At 39.9% G+C, this 26,518-nt stretch overlaps 1 protein-coding gene across 1 annotated transcript in view; it reads left to right on the top strand.

Annotated features, from left to right (window-relative positions):
• ABCA12 (ATP binding cassette subfamily A member 12) overlaps nt 1–26,518 on the top strand; it is a 292,157-nt gene that overhangs the window by 80,434 nt on the left and 185,205 nt on the right. The window contains exons 6-11 of the mRNA XM_040357483.1: nt 62–208; nt 2,922–3,055; nt 8,207–8,310; nt 11,170–11,270; nt 13,443–13,554; nt 17,985–18,102. Coding sequence (XP_040213417.1) covers nt 62–208; nt 2,922–3,055; nt 8,207–8,310; nt 11,170–11,270; nt 13,443–13,554; nt 17,985–18,102 — 716 coding nt within the window. The remainder of the gene's footprint in view (nt 1–61; nt 209–2,921; nt 3,056–8,206; nt 8,311–11,169; nt 11,271–13,442; nt 13,555–17,984; nt 18,103–26,518) is intronic.

The following is a 26,518-nucleotide window of genomic DNA, read 5'->3' as shown; positions in this document are numbered from 1 at the left end:
GAGTTTAAGACACTGCAGCAAGGTTCCCTAAATAACACTTTCATTTCAATTTTTTTTCTAGTCCGTGATGGAGGACATTAGTTCAGGGGATTTGAAAGGAGCATTGTGCAGTACCATCAATCTGTACCCTACACAGCAAGCTTTACAGCAGTTTTGTCAGTCTAATGAAACACTGGCCAGGTTCGTAATGGGGGCACTTCTTTCACAGGTAAGATATGCATATATTGTAAATAGTGTAAGTACTCTAACATGCATATTCATAACAAAAAAAAAACAGGATTAGTCCTATGTGACAGAAAGTTTATTCCAGTTCAGACAATTTTCACTTTTAAACAGAAGAATAAAAATACCTCCTAAATTGTTTGGAACACGCATAGCTAAGGCTCAATGAGCAGAAAAAAACAGTCTGGTACCAGGAAACTGGGACATCTATTGCACTAAGAACCTTGTGAATGTCCTGCAAGAGCCCAAACGAGCAGCTGTGTGGATGAGCACACCAGGAGGGGTGTGAATACAAGTAAAAACATTCAGAACCAACCACAATTGAAAGCGTTGATCGGAACAGTCTTGAAAGGACGAACAGTCAAATAATTAAACCGTTCAATGAGAAAAAAGCATGTGTCGATTTAATAATAACATATGATTGGATGAAAAATTATCTAGACCCGAAGAAGAGCCACGCCCCGATACACGTAGTCAAGACAACAGCTATCTTCCCAATCTACTCTCCTCCTGTTGTGCTCCAAGCTTAATTTTGGACCTGCGCTCCTCGATCTTATGACGTCACGTTCGGGTGTTCTCGTCCACTAGCTTCGGTCGGTGGCTGCTCTGGCTGCCTCTCGGTCCCCCCTTTGCTTCCTGGCTGCTGCATCTTTCCACCACACATCATTGGGGATCCCATCGAGGCTCCACACTGTCCATCCTCCTCTGCACACACTGGTTTCCCTCTTCCTAGTGACATCTAGGAACACATGAAGGTTTTGCCATTGCAGGACTGCCCCACTAAGTCTTAATTATTTGGCTGTTTGTCCTTTCAAGACTGTCCCGATCAGCGCTTTCAATTGTGGTTGCTCCTGAATGTTAAGGCTCAATGAGAGCAACCTAATTTGAATGGAACCTGACTTTTTTGATGTGGAATAAAGTGTATACTTTTAATATCAAATGTTGGGGAATTTTTGTATTGGTCAGTGTTTTGCCCCAACTATGTTCAACTTTCCCTTGAAAATTCTTAAGGACAATTCAACTCTACCAATAGCTTCCTAGTACATTACAATGGTAAATAAGCAGAATGTTACTGTTTATTTAGGTTGTAAAGCAGATCACAGCCAAAACTAATGCCTTGTAAACACTGTCAGACTTTTGACCGTGCAAAAGTCCGCCATGAGTCCGTCGAAAGTCCGATGGAAAGAAATGTCCGTCGGACTTTCGAAAAAAAAAAGCCAGATGGAGGCTACACACGGCCGGACTTTCCTAGAAAAAAAATCTGGTCAGACTTTTTTTCTCAGAAAATCTGGCCATGTCTACGAGGCATAAGTATTTCCCCAGCCATTATATAGTAGGAACAGACTGCTGCTATCCATGTGAAAGTAGCAAATCTGTATGCTGTAGTCTAACATTCCCTCTTGTGAGTCAGAGCTTGAGCCATCTGACATTTCTTAGTTTGTATACTTTAAAGTGTATGCACAGACAAAACAGACGTCATCTTTTGGGAGAATTATCCTCTCTATTGGTCCTGGTGGCCATAGTCACTTGTATAGAAAGTGATAAAAACTCTAAAGCTATAGAGTGTCACAGGAACAGGAAAATATGTCAGTGGGAACACTTGTTCTCATAACTATAGTTTAAAAGGAATTATCTACTCTCTTTGGAGATCTCTCTTTTTACTTCCTGCTCCTGGACAGTAAATTAAGGAAAATTTCCCTGAAGGGATGCAGATAGCAATAATAAACCTGCTAGGAATTAAACTCCTTTCCATACTCTATCCAAATTTAAAGAAACGTTTTGGCTTTTTGCATTATTTGAAATAATCTTGCTGATGACCTTTTTTTTAAAGTGTAATTTCAGACCTTGTGTATAGAAAATGTAAGGAAATCCAATCATATTAAAGCTGCTCTGCCACTATAGTGAAAACAAGCTATAAGCAACACAGATAGTTTTCTTAAGGATACCCCCTGAGTTTACAATAAACCAATGATTACATTTCAAACCCTTGTCCCTCAAGGCAGAGGTCTTGCATTCTCAAGTGGGAGGATCATCACATATTCCTAAAAAGGGGCACTGTCAGGAAAAAGTGCCTTGGTAGTTAAAGTGGTTGTAAAGCCAGAAGATTTTTTATCTTATGCATTGAGATAAAAAACCTTGTATGTGTGTGTAGTAGCCCCCTCAGCCCCCTGATACTTACCTAAGCCCCATCTCTGTCCAGCAATGTCCACGAGTGCCTCGGCCATTCGGGACTCTCCTCCTGATTGACTGAGACACAGCAGCGGTGCTATTGGTCCCCGCTGCTGTTAATCAGTCAGTTAGCCAGTCAGGAGAGATAGGAGGCAGGGACGAACCGGGACTCTGTGTCTGAATAGGCTCAGGGAGCTTTGACTCGGCTCAGGTGCCCCTATAGCAAGCTGCTTGCTGTGGGGGCACTCAACAGGAGGGAGGGGCCAGGAGACCCAAAGAGGGACCAGAGGAGGATCTGGGCTGCTCAATGCGAAACCACTGCACAGAACAGGTAAGTATAACATGTTATTGTTATAGAAAAAAAGCAAGACTTTACAATCACTTTAAGAGTAGGCCATCCCATCCATATTTTCAACTGATAAATTCTTCTCTCTTTACACATTCATGCTATGAAATAATAGTTTTGTTTCTTCTATCTTTACAAATTCATGCTATGACATAATAGTTTTGTTTCTTGTTTTGCTATGAAGGCAAGCAACCTATCATCTACGCAGATTCTTGCATCTGTAACTAAATACTCCACAATGGTGGAAGTGTTACAAAGTAAAACAGAGTCATGGAATTTTCTGCTGATGCTACCAGAATATTTAAAGAACCCACAAAGGTAAACAACCCGAAAAATACTATTGAATGGGGGTGTGCGGGGAACAAATATATTTTTTAGCTCAAGTCTGATTTCACTCAGTTAAAAAAAGATTAACCTCCCAATTTGGTACAAAGAACATTTTATAGGTTAATATGCTTTGAGGTAAGGAGTTTCTCTATGCGTTGTTGGATTCCAGGAATGGATGAATCTGTGAGCAGCAAAGTGTAATGATATAATCAACATTCCCCTTAATGACATTGTTTTTCTCCTGATATTTCAAAGGCATACCTTTAACCCCCCTTACGATCGGGTAACACATACTGTATATGCAGCATATAGGAGGTGGGCTTTAAACCTGGGCCCTGTATATATGTGTTCTTGTGTTTGTGCTGGGAATGCGCTTGATCGCACGCTCCCAGCACTGAAGTCATTGACAGCCCAGGTTCTCTACTAACAAACGGGACCTGGGGAACCAAATCCTGATCATACAATCGCTGTGAAAGCCTATCACAGTGATCATCCAATCAGTAGCCCACAATGTTTTTTCTGTGATTACACTTTCCCTTTAGCGAGGAGGAGAAGATACTTTGGGGAATCTTGTGAAAAGGAGGTGCCTTTGCCTATCCATTTGTGCTCATTTGGAGCTGCTTTCTCCTGGACAATCACTAGTCTCACTATAATTTAAGATATATTTCTGAAAACGAAAAAGAAGAAATGTACATCGTATATAACAAATCTGTTACTGTCTAAATGAGCATAGGAAAATAATAACTGCAATCCTGGAATGTTAGCCACATAAATATTGAAAGAGTAATTTATTTTTGCTGGGATCGGAATTATTAAAAATCCACTAATACACTGCCTAATTGTTTCTAGATATGCTAACACTGGTTGGAAAGTTAGAAACATTGAGTAGTATATTGCCCATGTTACCAATGGCAAATAGAAAAGAAAATTGCGTAGGAATCCTTTGGGTATTTATGTTTCTATGACATGTTATCATAAACACCTACAATGAAATCACATTAAGTCACTTTAACCATGCAATGGTGACCACAAGAGACTGCTTAATGAGCCATCGTTATTTTCCTTCCTTGCTTGGGATGTCTAACCAAAACATGCTGACAAAACTACTCTTTGAACTACTGTATTTTCCCTGCTTCTTGTATTTTATTGATATTAGCTAAAATATGAAATCATAAAACAGGAGCTAATATAACTTGGTAGAAAGTGCTGTCCTAAGTTGGCCAAACTTGGTTCAAATTTAGGATGATTTATGCCAATTTGGCTGAAATGTGAACCGCAGGGGGCTCTGTCTAGCCAGGTGGAAAAATGTCAGCCAAGCTATGACTGCATCCAATCAGGTGCAACCATGGTTCTTGTATTCAGACAACTGCGGTTGCCAACTGTTGTAATACAAAAGCAAGGGACATTCCTTCATCCTTGCACAGAGTGGGAGGAGGAATATATTAAAATTCCCTCAATTAGCCGGCAGGATGAATAAGAGAAATCTATAGATGTATGGCTAGCCTTATTCATAAGGCAGGCCATACATTATGCAATTTTCTTTCCTTTCATCCCTGGGCTGAAAAAAAAAGAAAATTGCAAGGAGCCTTCCCCACAGTCAGAATTCAATAATCACTACTGATCAGAAGTGACCAGCAGTGATCAGGCGAAAAAAAAACAGGATCAACTTCAGTACAACCAGCCTGACTATAGACGGATCAAAATTCGTCCAGTTCCTGCTGAATCGGCTTAAAGGGAATGTAAAGGCATAAGGTTTTTTTCTTAATACTATGCATTTTAAGCAATAAGATTAAAAGCCTTCTGTGTGCAGTAACCCCCCTCAGCCCCTCTAACACTTACCTGAGGTCCCTCTTTGTCCAAAAATGTCCACGAGTGTCTGAGCTGTCCGAGATTCTCCTTCCTGATTGGCTGAGACACAGCAGCAGTGCCACTGCTGTCAATCAAAGTCAGCTACCCTATCAGGGAAAAGAAGGGGCGGGCCAGGTCAGGGCTCTGTGTCTTAATGGACACAGGAAACTGTGAATCAGCTTGGGTGCCCCGACAGCAAGCTGCTTGCTGTGGCGCCACTGAACAGGAGGGAGGAGCCAGGAGCACAGAAGAGGCACCCGAGAAGAGGAGAACCTGAGCTGCTCTGTGCAAATCCACTGCAACAGAGCAGGTGAGTATAACATGTTTGTTATTTTTATAGGATAAAAACAAGACTTTACAATCACTTTAAGTTGTATTCTACATTAAATCATATAAGGATTGTCACCTGATTCAGACAATAATCCTTATGACTGTGGAGACCTATCAATGTTTTGGAAATAGTTGATAGCTTGAATTTCCATTGTTTTACTAAGATAAGATCATTATGGTAGTAGAGGCAGTAATTCACTCAGTTCAAGCATTAATGTTCATGTGCCAATTGTTTGAAACAAAATAATTGAGTTCATATCTTACTGACAACTTCAAACTTTCCCGTTTTTATCTTCAGAATGTATGTTGTAAACAGTGAATGGTTGACACATGTCCTATGCAATGTCACCTCCTGAAACACAAGACATATTGGCATTGCTTCAGACTCTGCTTAGTCACAGACACTCAAAGTCAGGTTACATAATATAGCATTAGAAGGTGTTCAGTTTATTAGATTACATAATTGTTGGCAATAAATAATGATGACTAAGCTGCAATCATTGTGCTTTTGTTGCTTTAGATATTGACAAAGCAATTACAAGTTGTAGCTATCTAAAGAATTTATGTTATGCTGAAATATCATGTACAATAGGTAGGTTGTAGATATTTTAAGCACTTCCTTTTATTCTGGGATTTCCCATGCAATAAATCATTTTAATGCTTATTTGCAATATCTACTTCACCTTTGCCGTTCCTCATTTCTGTGCAGTATTAACTGGAACCTCTCTACTTCAAGGAGCTCCCAGATTGCCACACTTATTACATAGCACAAGCCCAATAGTCCTGCAGAGAAATCTTGTTTCTTTCTTCCTTTTTTTAAAAAAATTGTATTAACTCATAAAAGCATAGAACAGTAGATATCAGTTGTTCAATGACATTGGTTACATGGAGAAAATTAACCGATCATTAGAATAAGATAAGACAAAGACAAGACAGGATACAAAAGGTGGGGAGGGGTCGGACGAAATAGTCTCAAGGAAATGTCTCAATTATGTCAGCTTCTGTATGGTGGTCAGCTAGTACTGGTAATGCCGCATACACACGATCAGTCAAACCGATGAGAACGGTCTGATGGACCGTTTTCATCAGACCAAACCGATCGTGTGTGGGCCCCATCGGTTATTTATCCATAGGTTAAAAAAAAAGCAATCTTGTTTTAAATTTAACCGATGGATACCTAACCGATAGAAAAAAAACGATCGTTAGTAGGCACGTCCATCGGTTAAAAATCCACACATGCTCAGAATCAAGTCGACGCATGCTTGGAAGCATTGAACTTCGTTTTTTTTCAGAACGTCGTTGTGTTTTACGTCACCGCATTCTGACACGATCGGTTTTTAACCGATGGTGTGTAGGCACGACTGACCATCAGTCAGCTTCATCGGTTAACCGATGAAAACGGTCCATCAGACCGTTTTCATCGGATGGACCGATCATGTGTACAGGGATTAAAAAGGAAAAAGTGCGCCTATCAATTTGATGAATTTGTAATGGAGTCAATTTGGAGTGTAAAACCGATTTGAATCCTCTAAGGTCTGTAATGTGGCAGATTGTAGAATATGTATATAAAAGGATGTTTCTTCATATTTTCAACAAAAGGATAGATCCCCCCGGTATTTTCGCAACAAGCATTTTGTTTTTTTTAACCAAAACTTTAGTGTCCATGTTCCCTGGTTTAAAATAGTCATAGCCAGTCAATGGCATCGGTTACGAATAGTAGGATCAGTTGTATTTGTTGGTTGGGAGTTACAAATGTTCACTACTGAAGTGGAAAGAGAAACTTGTTTCTACCGCTTGATCCTGAGACCTTGTTCTCTCTATCATTACCTGTAGCTTATAAACATAGGTGAGGTCAGGTAACAGGATTGCAAATACTTAAAGGGGTTGTAAACCTTCCTGTTTTTTCACCTTAATGCATCCTATGCAATACTTACAGGCCCCCCAGCCCCCCGGTTTATTTACCTGAGCCCTCGAAAGTCCTGCATCGAGAACACCCTGGCTTCTTGGCTCTTCTCGACCCAGGCTTCTCAGCTCTTCATTGGATAGACTGATAGCAGCGCAGCTTTTGGCTCCCGCTGCTGTCAATCAAATCCAATGATGCGGGCACCGGGGGGCGGAGCCGAGTCTGGCATTCGTGTCTATGGACACAAATGCTGGACTCGGGAGCGCGCCGGCAAGGTAACCCCCTTGGAAAAGCGCTTCCCAGAGGGGGTTAGTTGAAGCAGGGAGGAGCCAAGACAGCCCCTGAGGGACCCCAGAAGACAAGGTTCGGGGGCCACCTTGTGCAAAACGAGCTGCACAGTGGAGGTAAGTATAACATGTTTGTTAGTTAAAAAAAAAAATTATGAACCTTTACAATCACTTTAAGGTCCTTCACATAAGATATTGTTTTCACATATAGTTGATGGTAAAACTCTTGAAGAAACTATAATGGCCTCAGATTTAAAAAAAACATCCTAAATTAAGTTGAAATCAATAAAGTATGTATTTAAAACTTTCATAAGGAAATACAGCAGCTGCAATTGCTGATTTTTTATTTATTTTTTGTATTGTTTTTTGAAGTACATATAATTGTGCTCCCCTTGCTTGACTGCTTTGTAAATCACTGACATAGTAGAAGAAGTGTATATAAGGTGCTTGTTCCAGTGTGGTGACAATAGTTATGTCAATAGTAATTTTCCATGTTCCCATCTTCATGGGCAACTCTTAATATAATTGTACTTTAAATATTTTTCACTTGCCCTAAATGGTGCCACTTCTTTTTTATTGGTGGTTGATACAAACTTTTTAGGCAAACCTAAAATGGAAAATAAATACTCTGTAGGTCACTAACTAGGAGAGAAGCAGCCCCCTAAAGTCAGTTATGGCATTATGATTGTTTTACATTTTTGTTCTATCTCTATAATCTACTCTGGGTACGTAAAAGGATGTGAATGTATTTATTAATTTATTGTTTATTTTCAGTTTTGCATATTCTGGAGAGTTCGTCCTCAATTTTTCAACAATTCCTCAGGAACTTTCCTACATACAGCCCTGTGTAAAGAGTATACTTCAAATTATTAATCCAGGTAAAATATATAACTTCTGTCCTATATAAGAAAACATTGTGACATGAGATCTCATTTGTTTGGAAAAATATATTATATAAGTATATAAGGGTTGGATTATAATGCCAGTGTCATTTCATATATTCTCTGCTTAAAGCAGTATTAAACCCAAAAGCAAACATGTATTTTACATTAGCTTAACTTTTTTTTAGATGTTATGGCTGCAATAGATTCCCTTTTAGAGCCGGTTCACACTGGGGCAACACGACTTTCAGCACAACTTTGGGAGGCAACTTGAACACGACTTGAGTATGAATCACAACGCGACTTGAGGTTGTCTCCAGGAGGGGGAACTCCATGCCAAATTTTAAATAAAAAAACGACATGGGTTTCCCTCTAGGAGCATACCAGGCCCTTAGGTCTGGTATGGATTTCAAGGAAAACCCCCTACGCCAAAAAAAACGGCGTGGGGGTTCCCCCCAAATCCATACCAGACCCTTATCCGAGCACGCAGACCGGTCGGTCAGGAAAGGGGGTGGGGACGGGCGAGCCCCCCCCCCCTCCTGAACCGTACCAGGCGGCATGCCCTCAACATGGGGGGTGCTTTGGGGCAGAGGGAGCGTCGAGTCAATATCAAAGAGGAGAAGAGGAGAAGAGGAGAAGAAGAGAAGAAGAAGAAGAAGAGAAGAAGGCGACGCAGAAGACCGGGCCCCCGCTGGTAAAAGAGCTGAAAGAAGACAGCGGTGGTGCCCGGCAGAAGAGAAAAATAACCGGAGAGTGGTAGAAGAGAGCGGAGAAGTCAGAAGACCCCCTGAAGTCGGAAGAAGACCCCCCCGAAGTCGGGAGAAGACCGGCCACCGCTGGTAAAAGAGCTGAAAGAAAACATCGGTGGTGCCCGGCAGAAGGCCCCTGAAGTCGGAAGAAGACTCCCAGAGCTGCCTAATAAACTACTTTAAAAACTTGTGTAGTGTTTTTTTATTGACATTTATTTTCCACCAGGTGAATAGGTAGGGGTACGATGTACCCCATACTCATTCACATGAGGGCTTACAGATTCCGATAAACCTCCTGCCCGCAGACCCCAACAACCAACAGTCCCCACCCCCTTTCCTCGCCCGTCCCCACCCCCTTTCCTGACCGGCCGGTCTGCGTGCTCGGATAAGGGTCTGGTATGGATTTGAGGGGAACCCCCACGCCGTTTTTTCAGCGTAGGGGGCTCCCCTTGAAATCCATACCAGACCTAAGGGCCTGGTATGCCCCTAGAGGGGAACCCATGCCGTTTTTTTATTTAAAATTTGGCGTGGAGTTCCCCTTTGGGATGGAGGAGCTTGCCTTAGAACAGGTTCACACTGGGGAGACTTCCTGTAAAGTTGCCTCACTGTGAACGGGTATCTGACTTGGAGGCGACTTCCATTGAAAACAATGGATACAGGTCGCCTACAAGTCAGATTGAAGTAGTACAGGAACCTTTTCTGAAGTCGGAGCGACTTCAGTAGTGTACATTAAGACGGCTCCCATTCACTTCCATTCATTTTCTCGACCACACGACTTGGGACGACTTGGGGCGTCTTGAAGTTGCATCCCAGTTCACCCCAGTGTGAACCGACTATTAGGTTTTCTTTATTTTACTTCCATCTGGTGATCTAAGCAGTACATTTGTTGTTTTTCAAAAGAAAATGCTCTCTTCGGTTACAGGGATACAACCAACCATTTACCACTGACAGAAGTGCTTACAGTGAGCTTTTATTTATTTGTGTATAACCTTTATCCCCCAAAAAAAAAAAAAAAAAAAATTTGGTAAGCTGCAATATAATACATTTTTGGGTTTAATACCGCTTTAATGAATATTCTAGAAGTCACCAGCAAATACATTTTTCTCTAAAACAAATACTTCATGAGCAATAGCATAAATCATAAACTGAAAGATGTAAACCTGTATGGCAACATTGGGGTCTACAATTGAACAATCCTGGATTGAATGCTGTATAATTTTTGAGTCTATTTAGTAAAACAGTTTAGATTGCAAAAATATGTTTTAATAGCTGTCATTCAAAGTATTTTTTGGTGCTGATATGAGTTAAAGCACTTTGCTTATTGCACTTTTTGACAAATTAACCCATTTGGGTAACATTTTAGGCAATGGTTTGTTTTTAAGGTGTCCATAGAAATTAGATAATCATTGAACCACTTAAATTTGGGCACCACAGCAAAAGCACCTTCATGAGCTTTTTAGGCATTGCTAAGTTCCTTTAATGATCAGATCTTTTGATGTCTAAACCTGACCATAGACAGTTGGCATCTGCAAAATCCAGTGCATACCCAAGGATTGCTTGATCAAGTTCAGAGACTGTGGTCTAATGCCAGTGGGCACCTTAAATGTAACCCTTTCTTTGTCCATACTGGCAAAAGTTTACTTCATAAGAGGCACCATACCAACCATAAGCAACCAGGAATCTAGATTTCTGTGTTCCCCTTTATCCACCAGCTGACTACCTGAAAACTATTGTACAAGGTTAGATTTTTTGATTGCCAAACGATACAAAGAGTAATACATGCTGGCATATGTGACTGCATTTAGGTGTAGTGATTGACTACTAAGGTGCCAAAGGTTGACTGTTGTATAGCCAAGGTAAGCCTATGTTATTTCAAAATCAAGACATACTTATACTTTGGGGGGCTCCTTGTGCAGATTGATGCTTTTGCAAAGCTCGTTATGGTACCTCCTACGTAGCAAACATTTTACTTTGCCTAATACAGGATTACTCAAACTGCTGCCTAAGATTTACAGTATTGGTAGCACTATAAGAATAATGTGGGCTCTTTCAAATAGATTTTGTAATTTTCAATGTCTTATTTAATAAATCTTTGTGTTTACGACAGTCATCATGCCAGCAAATACAACTAATGTATCTAATATCCTGCAAACACTGTCTAACCAATCATTGGCCACTGAGATGAAACCATGCATTTCCCTGTTTCAGGTAAGAATAATTACTTGCTGATACATAATTAGATCCAGTGAAATAGTTATCAAAATGTATAACAGCCTTCTTTGATCATCAGATAGTATACATAGCAGATACCATTAATTTTTGTGTGTGTAATTAAACATTTTATTTTCATTACTCCCCTAGTCTCAGTTTTAACAGTTATTAAATTGTATTTTAGTGTTTCAGTTTAAAGAGGAAGTAAACTTTGATGGGTTTTACTGCCTCTTTGTTTCCCTGCAAAGGTAAAGCATAATGGGCTACTATGCATCGCATAGTAGCCCATTATGTGACACTTACCTGCAGGAGAAGCCTGCTATGTCCCCGTCTTCCTCACTGGCAGCAAACGTCCATTCTTCACCTCTCTTCCTTCCGGGGCCGGAGTCGCGTGACTGACCAGAGTCTTATGCCACCTGTAGGTTAACCCCCTTGGCGGTATTCCCGAGTCTGGCTCGGGGTAAGATTTCAATTCCAAAAGCGGTATCCCCGAGCCAGACTCGGGGCCGCCTCGCAGCATCCACAGGCACAAGTTACTTACCTTGTCCCTGGATCCTGCGATGCATCCCCGCTGTGTGAGCGAGCGGCGTCCTCGCTCGATTCACACAGTGCCTGTGTGCCCCTGATCTCAGTTCCCTGAGACGTTACGACGCACGGGGGCGGAGAACGGCGCCAAATTCAAAAAAGTAAATAAACACATTACATACAGTATACTGTAATCTTACAGATTACAGTACTGTATGTAAAAAATACACACACCCTTTGTCCCTAGTGGTCTGCCCAGTGTTCTGCATGTACTTTTATAAAATAAAAACTGTTCTTTCTGCCTGCAAACTGTAGATTGTCCATAGCAACCAAAAGTGTCCCTTTATCTCAAAAGTGATTTTAGAGCAGCTAGAAAACAGCGATAATAAATTATAATCATTTGCAGAATTAAGCGTTAGCGATTTGTGGGGAAATTCGTCATAAAAAAATAAAAGTAATGACAGCGACAATTCTGCAACTGAGAAAATGTCAGTGTTTTTGATTTGATTACATTATTGAATCATTTTTATTATAATTACATTATTATTTGTTATAATTATTTATAGTTATTTATTATATTATAATTTATGATTTTGTGTTTCAAACTTTATCATACCCGGGATGTCTACTAGACTCTTGTTTGGACAGATTTAAGTGAGTTATTCCTAAGAATTGCAGGCCTACAATATAAAACGCCAAATTTCCATGCAAAATAATTGTACCGCTTTTGGTACAAAATTCCAGACATAATCATACCGCCAGGGAGGTTAAAGGGATTGTAAAGGGTTTACAACCACTTTAATACTTATTCTGCCCCATGGAGGCCTCAGATTGTCATAGACTACAATGTAAACTTTTAGTTGAAACAACATTTTTTTGTGAAATCTAATGGTGCCCATACACTAGAAGAAAAATAGTTCTAAAATCTATCATTTGGACAGTGAGTTTGTTTTTCGTCCAGTTAAAGCAGTAGTAAATACCACTTTGTGATTTTTACCTATAGGTAAGCTTATAATAAGGCATACCTGTAGGTAAAAAAATTATCTCCTAAATGTGCATTGGCACCTGCGCTCTGGCAGTCCGGCATACTGTGCCAGACCTTCAGAGCACTGAGAGCTTCTGCGCACTTGCGCAGGTGTGACGGCATCGCCACTCTGGCTACTTACAGAGCCAGAGTCCACAAGCCCGGACGGAAGACCGAGGAAAGATGGAAGCCCTGTCAGTGGTGACAGTGTGCCACTGGAGGCCTGTGTTCTAAGTTAAGTATTTATTAATGTATTAATATGCGATGCATACTAGCACATTATGCAATTGTCATACAGAGGAAAGATTTTTTTTACTGTAGCAGTTCAGTAATAATCACAAATAAAAAACTGGTTGTGACATTTTTGAGCCAAAAAAATCTAGGGAAAATTTTGGAAAACTTCTGCCGAATGGACGATAAATTGAAAGATTAATGTGGTTCTCGCACGTTAAAAATTGAACTGTTGGCATTTCACATATGTGACTCAGAAGCAAAAAATGAACAAGATACTGTACTGATTAATTTATGTCCAATAACAGCTGTCAACAAAACTGGATTTATCCAATAGATGTATCTGTTTTGCTACCATTTCCTGTAACCTAAATATTTCCATTCTGTAGATGTTGCCTTGTGAATCCAGCAATGGCTGTCATGCGGTGGAACAAACACAAACATTTCAAATAATCTACTGGCTGATGACATCTTTGACTAATGAGAATTCCAGTAATGCTTGTAAGTCATCTATAACAGACACTATTTTTATGATACAATGCAACTGGATGACTTTTAAAGTTGGGAAGCCAGTTTAGTCTCTCACCAGAATATTCTTGTCTGAACTTGTATGCTTAAAAAATTACATTACATCAATGTCTGTTTTTGGCAATGTTTCTGTACCACACTGCATACGATGCGTACTGTGAAGCCCTGTACACACGACCAGGATTCCCGCCGGGAATTCCGACGGGAAAACCGAGAACCTGCTTGGTAACTTTCCCTGTGTACACACGAGAGGTTTTACTGTCAGTAAAACTGCGGAGAGAGCTTTGGCCGGGAATCCCCGGCTGTGTGTATGCTCCCTCACAGTGTCTTCCCATAGAAAAACTGCCGGGTTTAAAACCGCGGGGAATCCCGGTGGGAAAATAGAGAGCAGGTTCTCTATTTTCGCGCCGGGATTCCCGGCAGTTTTCCTGTCGGGAAAACTGCGTGGAAGGATACACACGTCCAGTTTCCCGGCCAAAAGCTCTCTTTGCATTTTTTCTGTCAGGAAAACCGGTCGTGTGTACGGAGCTTTATAGTTTTTTTGTGCAGTTTTATAATGGCTGAATGCAGACCTTTAGCTGCAAGCAAATACTGATGTTTAAATCCACTTAAAAGCAACTGTGTAATTGATGTGCATGGAAAATCAGAAGAATTATTGCAAACGTTGACTAATATCTATTGTAAAACCAGAGGTGGTGTACTGTACAATAACAGAGACATTGTTTTTAGGAGTACTGTACTTGGTTCTATCAATTTGGCCAGATTTGTGTTCCTCATTTGTTAAAACACAGGGTAATATTCCTGTGTAAATTGCAATAAAGGTACAAACCATTTTCAGAGAAGTAGGAACACATATTTTAATGTAGAACTACAGTATCAATACTGTAATATGGCCAGCACCCAAACATGGACTGGAAGTTGCCAACTACCGTATATATATTCAGTCCACTTCCATCTACCTAAAACTGGTGATCTGACCCCTGTAAGGTTGGGGGTTGTTAACTCTCGTGGTATGCGTTTTTTCAGTGATTCACACCAGTCAGGAACTATATTTTAAGGGCATGGTAGCCCATTTTTATTAAAAAGGTAAGAATAAAAAGTTCAATGAAAGGTTTCCCACGTAGGGGATTCTTCTCCATCAAATACAAGCAGAAAATGCTAGCCCACCTGGCTCTCGGTAGCAGTACTTCTGCACGTTATCCTGGTCACCCAGACCAGCGGACTCCTCAACATAGACGGCTTCCCTTCAGTGTCTACAGCTCTGCCTCTTGCAGTAGCCAACATACAGCCTCTCTGATTTCTGGAGACCTCCTGTCTCTTACAGGAGCTGTCTCCAACTGGGAGCCATGAGGTCTTCGCACACTCTCATTATAAAGGGCTGTGCTCACCTGAGCACACACCCTGCTGGTAATCACAAAGTCTGGATACAGGGTTGGAGATTCCGTCCCACCCCAGACACTGTGGAATCTCCAGACTACAGAGCCCCATGACAAAGTACCAAAAACCTGGAGAAAGCTGCACAAGCAGTCTTCTCCAGTCCACATCTACGCTCTGTAGAGTTGCACCCAGCAAATGTGTATACCCTGTGTCCATTTTAACACGATTTCTACTGCGACAGAGCCTCGCTCTGCCACACCCCTTATAGTTAACCACTGTCCAGGCTTGGACATCAGAGTACTAACATATCCTTACCAAGCAGTAAATGGCCTTTATGATTCTATGTATTTTTATTGAACAAATTAAATGAATAAAAGCATACAAACTCAGACTGAGAAAGTCCACATAGAAGTTAACCACTTCAGCCCTGGAAGGATTTACCCCCTTAATGACTAGGCCAGTTTTTGCGATACGGCATTGTGTCGCTTTAACTGACAATTGCGTGGTAATGCGATGCTGTACACAAACAAAATTGATGTCCTTTTTTTCTCAAAAATAGGGCTTTCTTTCGTGGTATTTGATCACCTCTGTGGTTGTTATTTTTTGCGTTACAAATGAAAAAAAGACTGACAATTTCTTAAAAAAAACTATATTTTTAACTTTTTGCTATAATAAATATCACCCCAAAAAAAAATGTCTTCATCGGTTTAAGCCAATATGTATTCTTCTACATATTTTTGAAAAGAAAAAAAAATCAATAAGCGTGTATTGGTTGGTTTGAGAAAAAGTTATAGCGTCTACAAAATAAGGAATATATTTATGCCATTTTTATTATTATTATTATTTTCACTAGTAATGGCGTAACTGCGACATTACAACTGACAGATTGGACACTTTTGACGCTTTTTTGGGACCAGTGACATCATTACAGTGATCAGAGCTAAAAATAGCCACTGATCACTGTATAAATGGCACTGGCAGGGAAAAGGTTAACACTAGGGGGGTGATCAATGGTTTAAATGCGGAGGTGTTTCTAACTATGGGGGAGTGAACTGACAGGGAGTACAGAGAGATCGCTGTTCCTAATCACTAGGAACAGACAATCTCTACTCCCCTGTCAGAACAGGGATCTGTTTGTTTACATTGACAGATCCCTGTGGAGTGATCCCCGCCGGCCCCGCGCATCGGCCTCCTATAGCTGTTAAAGGGACTGACATACAGCTATGGCGATTTGCGCAGCCCATCCAACCTGCCGCAGTATAATGACAGCGGCTGGTCAGCAAGTGGTTAAACAGTGAGCGTATACAAAGTGTCATGCTTGCATCAGAGTAGGGTAGTATTTCAGTGATATTTGAAGTCTGAGAAAGTTTCAAGAAGACTTCATATAACACATAATGCATAACACTTAAAAACCTGTACTGTACTGTCTCCACAACATCTCCGTAAGGACTGTTAAAGGAGTCAAAGAAACATATGGGAACAAGCAGCTAAAAGGTAATCACAGGAACAAATAAAAATTAACAAACCAGAACAAAATCATAAGTATAAACATACAAACAGAAAATGTACCCCGTTCGCCATGTATATTGCAGTAAAAGGGTTGAAACATTTTACCGTATTTCTCTGTGTATAAGGCAACCGGGCGTATAAGACGACCCCCTAATTTTACAGTTTTTTACCTGTACTCACCGTATAAAACGACCCCCCTTCCGAGGCTTCTGACCCTTCATATTTCTTCCTTCTGGAGCGATATTTTTGTTCATTCTTGCTGGAGCTGGAGCCATATTCTTCTTCATTCTTGCTGGAGTTGGAGCCAATCACGGCGCGCAATGTATTCTATTAATGAATACAAAGCCTGCTTGCATTGGAAGAGGCTGTAACAACATCAGCCCACGCCTCTCTGACTCTCAAAGCCAATCCGAGTAGGCTACTGTATGTAGCCTGCTCGGATTGGCAGAGATTGTTACTCCAATCCGAGCAGGCTCTGTATTCATTTAAATACATCGCTCACCGGGATTGGCTAAGCGGTATATACTGTATGTAGCCGAAGCTACATACAGTATTACTGCACATCCAGCAGGCATCTAAGCAGCTAACCTGGCGTATAAGACAACCCCTGCTTTTTGGTCAGTTTTTTAAGTGTAAAGGGTAGTCTTATATGCCAGCAAATACAGTATATGGGGTTGTCTTTTAAGTATGTTTGGGACCAAGCTATCTATTTAGATTGAAAGGATGCCAAGGAATTTGAGTTGTAGGCTATTTCTAATCCTTTGTTTTCATTTAATTACATTTTTTTGTAATCACTAGCTGAGAAGCTATGAAAATATAAGACACAATAGCGCGATATTGTAGTGAGTATCATTCTATATACATGTTAAGAAAAGCTAGGCCTGTACCTACAGGCACTGTTGCATAATTCATCCCCAAATTTCACAGCAGAAGAATATGTTTTGTCAAAATATCAGATTAGCTTGTTGCACCTGTGCTGAGCTACTAAAAACTTCAGTTATTCTGTTGTGAAACTACTTGAATGCCTCAACAAAGCCTAGTGTTTCAGGTATAGAAGGTATGGAAGTAGAAAACATGTCTGTCCTATTTTTGTGGATCAAATTGTGGCTTTATATGAGTACTCTTTAGGACAACCCTGATAACAGCTAATGAGACCTGGATTATGTCTCCTTTGCTACAAGCTTAGTGTCTTTTTAACATAGTAAATGTATAGTAAGATACCTCTTGTTATTATCTGTTGATCTTTAGAAGGATTTGTTTAGTAAAGTAGCAGTTCAGATTTTTTTTGGCCTCCTTATTTATTTTGATTGTTTTCAGAAAGGAATAAGTGTTGAGCACCTCTATTCCTTTCTGAAAATGGCTGAAATGAAAGCCTCGTCCTTCAGTAATGTCACCTGCCTACTTTCAAAATAGTTTATTCATTAATACATTTGTGTTCAAATGTAGTCATTGTACTTGAGACATGTAGGCTATGGTGTGTATTAGGTGTTCATCACTGTATTTCTTTTATTTTCTAGGTAAATATAATTTTTCTAGTTTGGTTTGCAATGGCTCCGTCGATTGGAACCTTTTCCTGCAAAGTTCACTGACACTTTTAAAAGATGTATCTGGTAATTCTTCAACAGCCGTTACAAGGTGGGTGTGTTATTAAAAAGGTGGGCAATGAAATAGATTAAAAAATATTGTGCTATTAAAGGTTATCATTTATAAAAATTTGAGGAACAAATATGAGTTTCCAAAGGCATAGCCGGTGGTGTTTAAAACTGCCATGCAAATACATAAATGCACAGTTAAAATTCTTATATGGGAATTGTTTAACCTGCATAGGATTCGGATTTGTGATCATGGCACCCCTGTCAGAAAGCTTAGCCAGGAGTAAGACATCTACTGCAGCTATAGCAAAACCCAGACACAAACCCAGGTTGCTGATTGAACAATTAAGCTGTTGAGGTTATCTCCCTAATATTTTTTCCTGTCAGTGTGATCGCTGCCAGTACATGTATACATCTATATTTTAATATGTTTATTGAAAATATCTTGTAAAAACAGAAATAACACTGGAACAAAGCCAATTCTCAGGTTGTTGTCATATCCAGACACAAGTAAAAAATGCATGAACAGTGAAGATAAGTAAAATGCAACATCAAAAGAAAAAGGCATACATCAGGCAAGAAATGGTCCCAGGTTAATATCCAAAAGTTAAATGTACTATCGATCATTGTCAAGAAATAAAACAAAAAGACGTAGTCCTGAGCAATAATGGGTCAGAGAGTAAACATTTCCTATTGGCAACTAGGAATACAGTTATGTATAATGGAGAGTAGGAACAAAGGCATGGTGCGGGGGAACAGAGTGAGGGGGGAGGAAAATAATGGGTAAGGAGTAAGAGGGAGACCCCCGACACTAATACCTGAGACAAGACATGTGCACAACTGAAAAATGTGTTTAGATTAGTTTATTTTCCGTCCTGTTGATTCGTAATCATTCGAAATTTTGGTAAACGGGATTTTTCGTGTTCGGACTAATTCGTATTTTCGCAAGCGTAATTTTTCGTTGAATCGGAATGATTCGTATTAATGTAAGACTTATTTTTAGTTGATTTATCATTCATACTTTCGGTAGAGTACATTGTTTTTCATTGATTCGTAACTTTTTTTGGTTCGTTGATTCATAATTTTACGTGTCTCTCTCACAATGGCGCTGCCTAACGTTCTTCGAATAGATTTGTACTTTCCTAAATACATTGCGGTTATTTGTAACGATTCAAAACCTCGTATTTTACTTTCGTTTTTGACATGCGGCTATAGCCTCCGCCCCTGTACACCATTCAGTGAGGGAGGAGCAGAGAGTGTTATTGTTGGACGTGTGGTTGGGATCACAACAAGTCGACTTACTGTTTAATTAGGGCGCATTAACGCAACAACGAATAATGCCGAAGGCATTCGGGCATTCGCTATTTGCGATATAATTTTTTTCGGATTTGGTTTTATTCGTGATTGCTTTGTTCAGAAATTCGAATGCTTCCGAACCTCCGAAAGTTGCTTAATTTGTCCGAATTTTGATTTGTTATGAAACGAATTGCACAAGCCTACCTGAGACTATCGTTGGGCACACAACTGTGTAAGGCCCTAAACCGAATATACATTAAATGTAGATAACAAAGAAAAGGGAAAAAGTAAGAAAAGAAGAAGAAAAAAGGGGGGAATTAGAAAAGGAGAAGAAGAAGAGGGTCAACCCGGAGCTTATTGGGGAACCTTCAGCTTCAGAATCTAATTGGCTCATAGTGCCACCACCACTCCCACTCACAGGGATTTCCATCTAAATGTTGCCATGTACAGAATAGGCCATCATAAATATTATATTAAGATTATTATACATAATATACTGTATTTCATTCAGTATAATGTTTATTATATTGCAAGTATACCTGTTAGAGGAATAGTCGTAAAGGCACACTTAATACAGACAAGTACCTCTCATATGCAACCATCTGTTTATCATGGCAATGTAAATGTAAACCCACATACATATTCTGAAGGATTTCTGGTTCCCTGCACAGTGTTAGAGATCAGGTAGGTATCTTCTCATCGGTTGATCAATGCACTAAATGTTTCATGCTTAATTTAATGGTATCAGGGGCCAGGTAAGCAGATGTCAATGTTATTGATCTTCTCCATCTGCAGCAAAGAGATGACTCCATTTTGGAACCTTGTTTGAAAAGTGCACTTGAAATGTTTAACGTAGTGGCATGCTGCATGTATTAATAGCCTAGGTAGGGGGTTTATTTAATCTGTTGGGAGTGAATAAATGACCTAATGGTAATCTTATTATTTCCTGAGATCTTTAAGTTAAACGCCAGAAAAACACAGTTAGAATGATATACTGTATGTTTTTTTTTCAATTTCTTTATTGAGTATAAAGTACATAATTAATGCGAGGCTTTCTCCCTGGTGTGGAGTGTCATGCTCGCCCCTCCCTTGGACTACAGGAGAGTCAGGACACTCTCTACATTGCAGATAGAGAAAGGAGCTGTGTGTTAGTGGGTGTCCCGACTCTCCTGTAGTCCAAGGGAGGGGGCGAGCATGACACTTCACACCAGGGAGAAAGCCTTGCATTACTGTGTGGAGTTACAGACAGAAGAACAGGAAGTGAGGATTTCTCAGAAGAAATGAGGACATTTAAAAGCAAAAACGAAGGATGAGGTAAGTGAGGGAGGACTGCACTTAGGTAAATGAAGCTATTTAGGGAAAAAAATTGTACCTTTACAACCCCTTTAAGTGGTTAAATTAAGTGAAAATTCACTTTGCAAAGTGAACATGCTTTATAGTAAATCAGAGGCTATTTATTAATGGCTCAAGCCAAGCTAGAAATAGTGAACTTTTATTTACAGAAGCTCCACTATTTTACCTTATCAAGTATTACTACAACTGATATATGTGAATATTGTACAGTACTTAAGTAATCAAACATGGGCAAGGTTGTTCTTGAGCATGCTGATTAGAAAATTACTAGAAAGAATAAGAACAGCAGGATGAGTCAGCCCAAGAATGTTTCCACACGTTTCAAGGTTCAAGTGAACTCCTGGGAATGAAGCAGTACAGGTTTTTCAAGTATTTTCTTTTCATAGATCCATTATTAAACAGCAGATTACTGTGCATACAAGTGAGTGCCATATAACTAATCTCTGTGGAGGCCCCTAGGCAGTTGAGACTTTGGGACCCTACTCACTGGTTTTTGGAGGTTCCCCTTGTGTGTGCTCTGGAGAGATAATTGAACTAAATAGTCTGCATGTCGTAAACTAAATGGAGATTACCATCAATACTGTAAATTACATGTACTTAGGGCGCATTATTTTTTTTACAAACTGACAGCTAAAAGCAGATGAGCTTTTAAGAGACAAACTACTGTGAACCTAATGTTTATGTATTTGAAGTATTTATTGGGTTACATTACATTAATACAGTATTTTCTCTATAGTCTTTAATGTAAAGTTTTCGTTTCTTTGAGTTGATAAAATGTTTCTATTTTTTATGAATAATTTAGAAAAGCTTCATTGTAATTTTCTTTTATGATCAAATGAATATTAGTTTGATCTGTTGTTGTGGGGTCCTCAACCACTTCAGCTCTGGAAGTTTTACTCCCTCCCTGACCAGGCTATATTTTGAGATACGCACTGCATTGCTTTAATTGACAACTGCATGGCCGTGCAACACTGTATCCAAATACAATGTCCCTTTTCCCCAATAGAGGTTTCTTTTGTTGGTATTTGATCACCTCTGCAGTTTTTTTTTGCGCTAGAAACAAAGAACGACAGACAATTAAAAAAAAAATATATATGTATATATATATATATATATATATATATATATATATATATATATATATATATATATATATATATATATATATATATTTTTTTACATTCTGCTTTAAAACATTTCCAATAAAAAAATGAAAAAAATAATTAAAATGTCTTCATCAATTTAGGCCAATATGTATTCTTCTACATATTTTTGGTAAAAAAATCCCAATAAGCGTATATTCATTGGTTTGCGCAAAAGTTACAGCGTCTACAAACTAAAGTACATATATTTTTTTTTAACTAGTAATGGCAGCGAACAGCGACTTATAGCAGGACTGCAATATTGTTGGGACAAATCGGACACCTAACTGAAACTTTTTGCACTTTTTGGGGACAAATTACATTATTACAGTGATCAGTGCTAAAAATATGTCATTGTACTAATGGCACTGGCACAAGAGGGGTTAACATCAGGGCGAGAAAAGGGTTAAATGTGTGCCTAGGAAGTGCTTACTAACTGTGGGGGAGGTGCTTTTACCACTTGAAGACATGGATCCTGTGTTCCTGCTTCACAGGAACACAGGATCTATGTCTTCTGTACGCACAGAATGACAGTCTGCCTTGTTTACATAGGCAGACTGTCATTCTTTTAGAGTACCGAGCGATCGGTGGGTCTCGGCAGACATCAGGTCTGCGTAGGGTTGCCACCTGTCCGGGATTCACCCAGACAGTTCGGATTTAGAATCATGCTTCCAGGTTTCAGACTGCTTTAAACCCAGACACATTATTCAGACTAGACTATAGCTTCCCAGCAAGGTTGCTGGCTGCAGTTGTCTGAGCTGAGAGTGGCTGTTACACTCTCTTTCACACTGCCCAGAGCCAGCACCAACAATCCCCCCCAAACACACACACAGACAAGAGAGGAGAGAGGGCTTGATCTGCACATCTTCCTCCCGCCCCTACCCCTCTGTGTCTGCCAACACTCCAATCCCCAGCGCTGTGCCTCAGAAAAGGAAAGTGGGAGCCAGAAATATGAAGTCCAGCAGTCTCAGATACATCTGGATGAGAGGTGCTGACTGCCAAGGGGTGAGTGAGCTCGCCATCCATCCCTATCTGTGACTGAAGTCTCCCCCCTTCTCTCTCCTGCCTCTGAGTGAGTACACTAAGGTAAATCAGGGTTCTCAGAGCACCCCTTACATCAGAGTTTCCCTCTACACCAGAGGCCACAGTGTCCCCCCTTACATCAGACTCCTCTCTGTACATCAGAGTTCTTAGTGTCCCCCCTTTCAATCAGAGTTCCCAGAGCATCCCTTATGTTAGAGGCCTCAGAGTTATCTCTTACAATGAAAGGGAAGTCTGTGAGTTCAGATGTAAAAGGGGAACTCTGTGGACTCTGATGTAATGGGGGGACTCTTGTTATTAACTTCATATGATTAGAAATGTTTTTTTAATAGCAAAATACATGTATAGTTTATACTATAAAACAAAATTGCTGTGCGCCACTAAAGTGTTCAGGTGGCAACCCTAGGTCTGTGGGACGCACTGATCAGCTCCTGATGTGTAAAATCAGAGCAGGAGAGAGCCGGTGGCGGCACACGCTCACGCCCAACACCCAGAAAAGCAGAATCACGTATACATACTTGATTCTGCACAGAGTGGCCGCCCTGTAGCAGTAAATCTGCTATGGGGCAGTCGTAAAGCAGTTAAACAGCATTGGGCCCATAGGCAATGCTGTATCCTGGCCTAGGCCAACAAGGCCCAGGCCTAGGGCAGCACTTTGCAGGGGGAAGCACAAAAAGAGTGCCTGCCGGCTTGCGCTACACTGTTACATAAAGCGGCCGCACTGCTTCCGGTATGCAGGCGGCCGGCATTCTGCAACTTTGGGGGGGGGGGATCTTCTAATTTTGATTGTCCTATCATCCTGGACCACAAACCTTCCTCACTTATATGTTTCTGCTGCACCATTGGCATGGTTATATCTTCTTAGTCCTCTCCATAAAATTATCAGACATTTGTGCTTAAAGTAGAACTATAGGCAACACTTTTTATTTTTCATTTTGGATAGAGTAAAGGAAGGTTAGAACCCCTGTCAGTTTATTTTTTACCATCCATTGCAAAGATTTCCCTTCACTTCCTCCCCCATAGCCAAACAGGAAGTGAGGGGAAATCTATGCAAATTAAGAAAATCCATTAACACCCCCCCCCAGGCCCTCAGAACTAGTGTCCCCACTCGAAAATTTCAGGGCGGGTCTTAAACAACAAGAGGTGTGTCCTTGACAGTAAGGGTGGGTCATATTTAAATTAGGGGGTGCACAAGTTTAGTCAGGCCTAGGGCAGCACAAACCCTAAATACACTACTGCCCATAGGTCGATACCTACTCTGTCTATTTGGTATTTAGACACTGTATACAGTTACAAATGAATATGACATGGTCATTTTTAAAGTGTAGTTTAAGCTGTTATTGGTAAAAATCCTCCTGAAGATACATTTTAACAAAGAATTTTAGGTAATTGGGAAGATCTGCTTCCTGTAATCATATGATATTAGAGAACAACTGCTGGAGAAAAGTTAGCAAGTCAATGACATGAGCATTCATTTTCTTTTATGAGGGAGTTCTGTACACAAACAGTGTATAGAACATCTCAGCATTTCATGGTTACAACTAGGAAACCTTTCACATTTTTGTCAGTTTTATAAAAACATATGACTACAGAATCACTCCCTTAGGGCACACTTAACCCCTTCACTGCCATTGTCATTTTCACAGTAATCAGTGCATTTTTATAACACTTTTCGTTGTGAAAATTACAATGGTCCCAAAAATGTGTCAAAAGTGTCTGATGTGTCCGCCATAATGTCGCAGTCATGGAAAAAGATCTCCATTACTAGTAAAAAAAATATTATTAATAAAAATGACTAACTATCACCTATTTTGTAAACGCTATAACTTTTGCGCAATCCAATCAATAAACGCTTATTGCGATATTTTTTTTACCAAAAATAAGTAGAATACGTATCGGCCTAAACTGAGGAAAAAAATAAATGTATATTTATTTTTGGCGATATTTATTATAGCAAAAAGAAATCTAAATTGTCGCTCTATTTTTGTTTATAGCGCAAAAAATAAAAACCGCAAAGGTGATCAAATACCACCAAAAGAAAGCTTTATTTGTGGGGAAAAAAAGGACGCCAATTTTGTTTGGGAGCCATGTCCCACGACTGCGCATAATGGTCCGGGTTTTAAGTGGTTAAGAATATTGCACCTTGAATCCACCACCAAAGTGAAAGAAGTGTGTCCAACTCCCTTTAGTGTGACACTCACCTGACCTAATTGCCATTCGTTTTCATGAGTGGCAAATAGCACTTTTTAAAACTCCATTCCGATCATTCAGAAACAAATCTTCACCTTCCTTATTCTATTAATTATTAGAGTAGTCATACAGTGCGTTGAAAAAGTATTCATACCCCTTGAGATTTTCCACATTTTGTCATGTTACAACCAAAAACGTGGATGCATTTTATTGGGATTGTATGTGACACATAATTGTAAAGTGGAAGTAAAATGATAAATGGTTTTCAACATTTTTTACAAATAAAAATGTGAAAAGTGTGGCGTGCATTTGAATTCAGCCCCCCTGAGTCAAAACTTTGTAGAACCACCTGCAAGTCTTTTTGGGGATGTCTCTACCAGCTTTTCACATGTGGAGAGTGACATTTTTGCCCATTCTTCTTTGCAAAATAGCTCAAGCTCTGTCAGATTGCACAGCAGTTGGATGCATTTTGAACTGCACTTCAACTGCATAGTCACCCCAAAATGAAGGTAATCCTATGGGCATAGTCCACATCACTGCAGTACAGTTCAGAGCAGTTAAAAAAAAGTGGAGCATGCTGCATATTTCTGCACTGTAAATGCAGGTAACACGCTACGTATGTGCTTGCAAATGCACTGCCAAGTGTCCCTTTAAGCCAAGAAAGCCAAGCCCAAAAACTTAGAGAAAAATACACTGCAAATGCAGTGCTAAGCGCAGCGCAAAATGCATGCAAAATGCATTCAAGTGAGCATCAAACACACATGAAGCTTCCTTCAAATTAATGCAAACATGCAGTCAAAAATTAGCAATTATGTGCAGTTTTTGGTGTTAGAGGGCCCTAAAAGGACAGTAGGAGATGGGGTCTCTGTCAGGCTGGCTATTATTTAATAAAGGGCCAGGTCCTTCTTACCTTGCAGCTCACATAGTACACTCATTTTGTGTTGATAAAAACAAGCGCATCCAGAGAGGCTGTGGTTGCTCTGCATGAGAGCCGCCCACTCTCAGCGAGGATCCTGGAAAGCAGAGAGACTCCACACAAGGACACGTGCATGTGATCCTCAGAAGCCAGCTAATAGATGATGCTTGATGATTGCTATGACTATGAGTTTCAGAGGACGTGACCCCCTTCTTCAGGTCTACCATGTGGTTTCATAGGAGCACTTAAATAGTGTTTGTCATAAGGTTGTTACCCATTATGTACCATTCAATAGGCAATCGCTTAGAGCACATGACTACTGATGAGCAAACCAATCTTTTTGTCTGATAGAAATCATTAACCCCTTTACTTTATATGTTATATCTAAATAAAGAATATATGTATATTATATTTTGAATAAAGCATCAAATAGATATAAACGTATATATATATATATATATATATATATATATATATATATATATATATATATATATATATATGCGTTTCTCTCATAGAAA

The sequence above is a fragment of the Rana temporaria genome, chromosome 6 (genome assembly GCF_905171775.1).
Source record: "Rana temporaria chromosome 6, aRanTem1.1, whole genome shotgun sequence".
NCBI classification, from domain to species: domain Eukaryota; kingdom Metazoa; phylum Chordata; class Amphibia; order Anura; family Ranidae; genus Rana; species Rana temporaria.
Note: the sequence above shows the minus strand (reverse complement) of the source record. Positions and strands in the feature narration are given on the sequence as shown.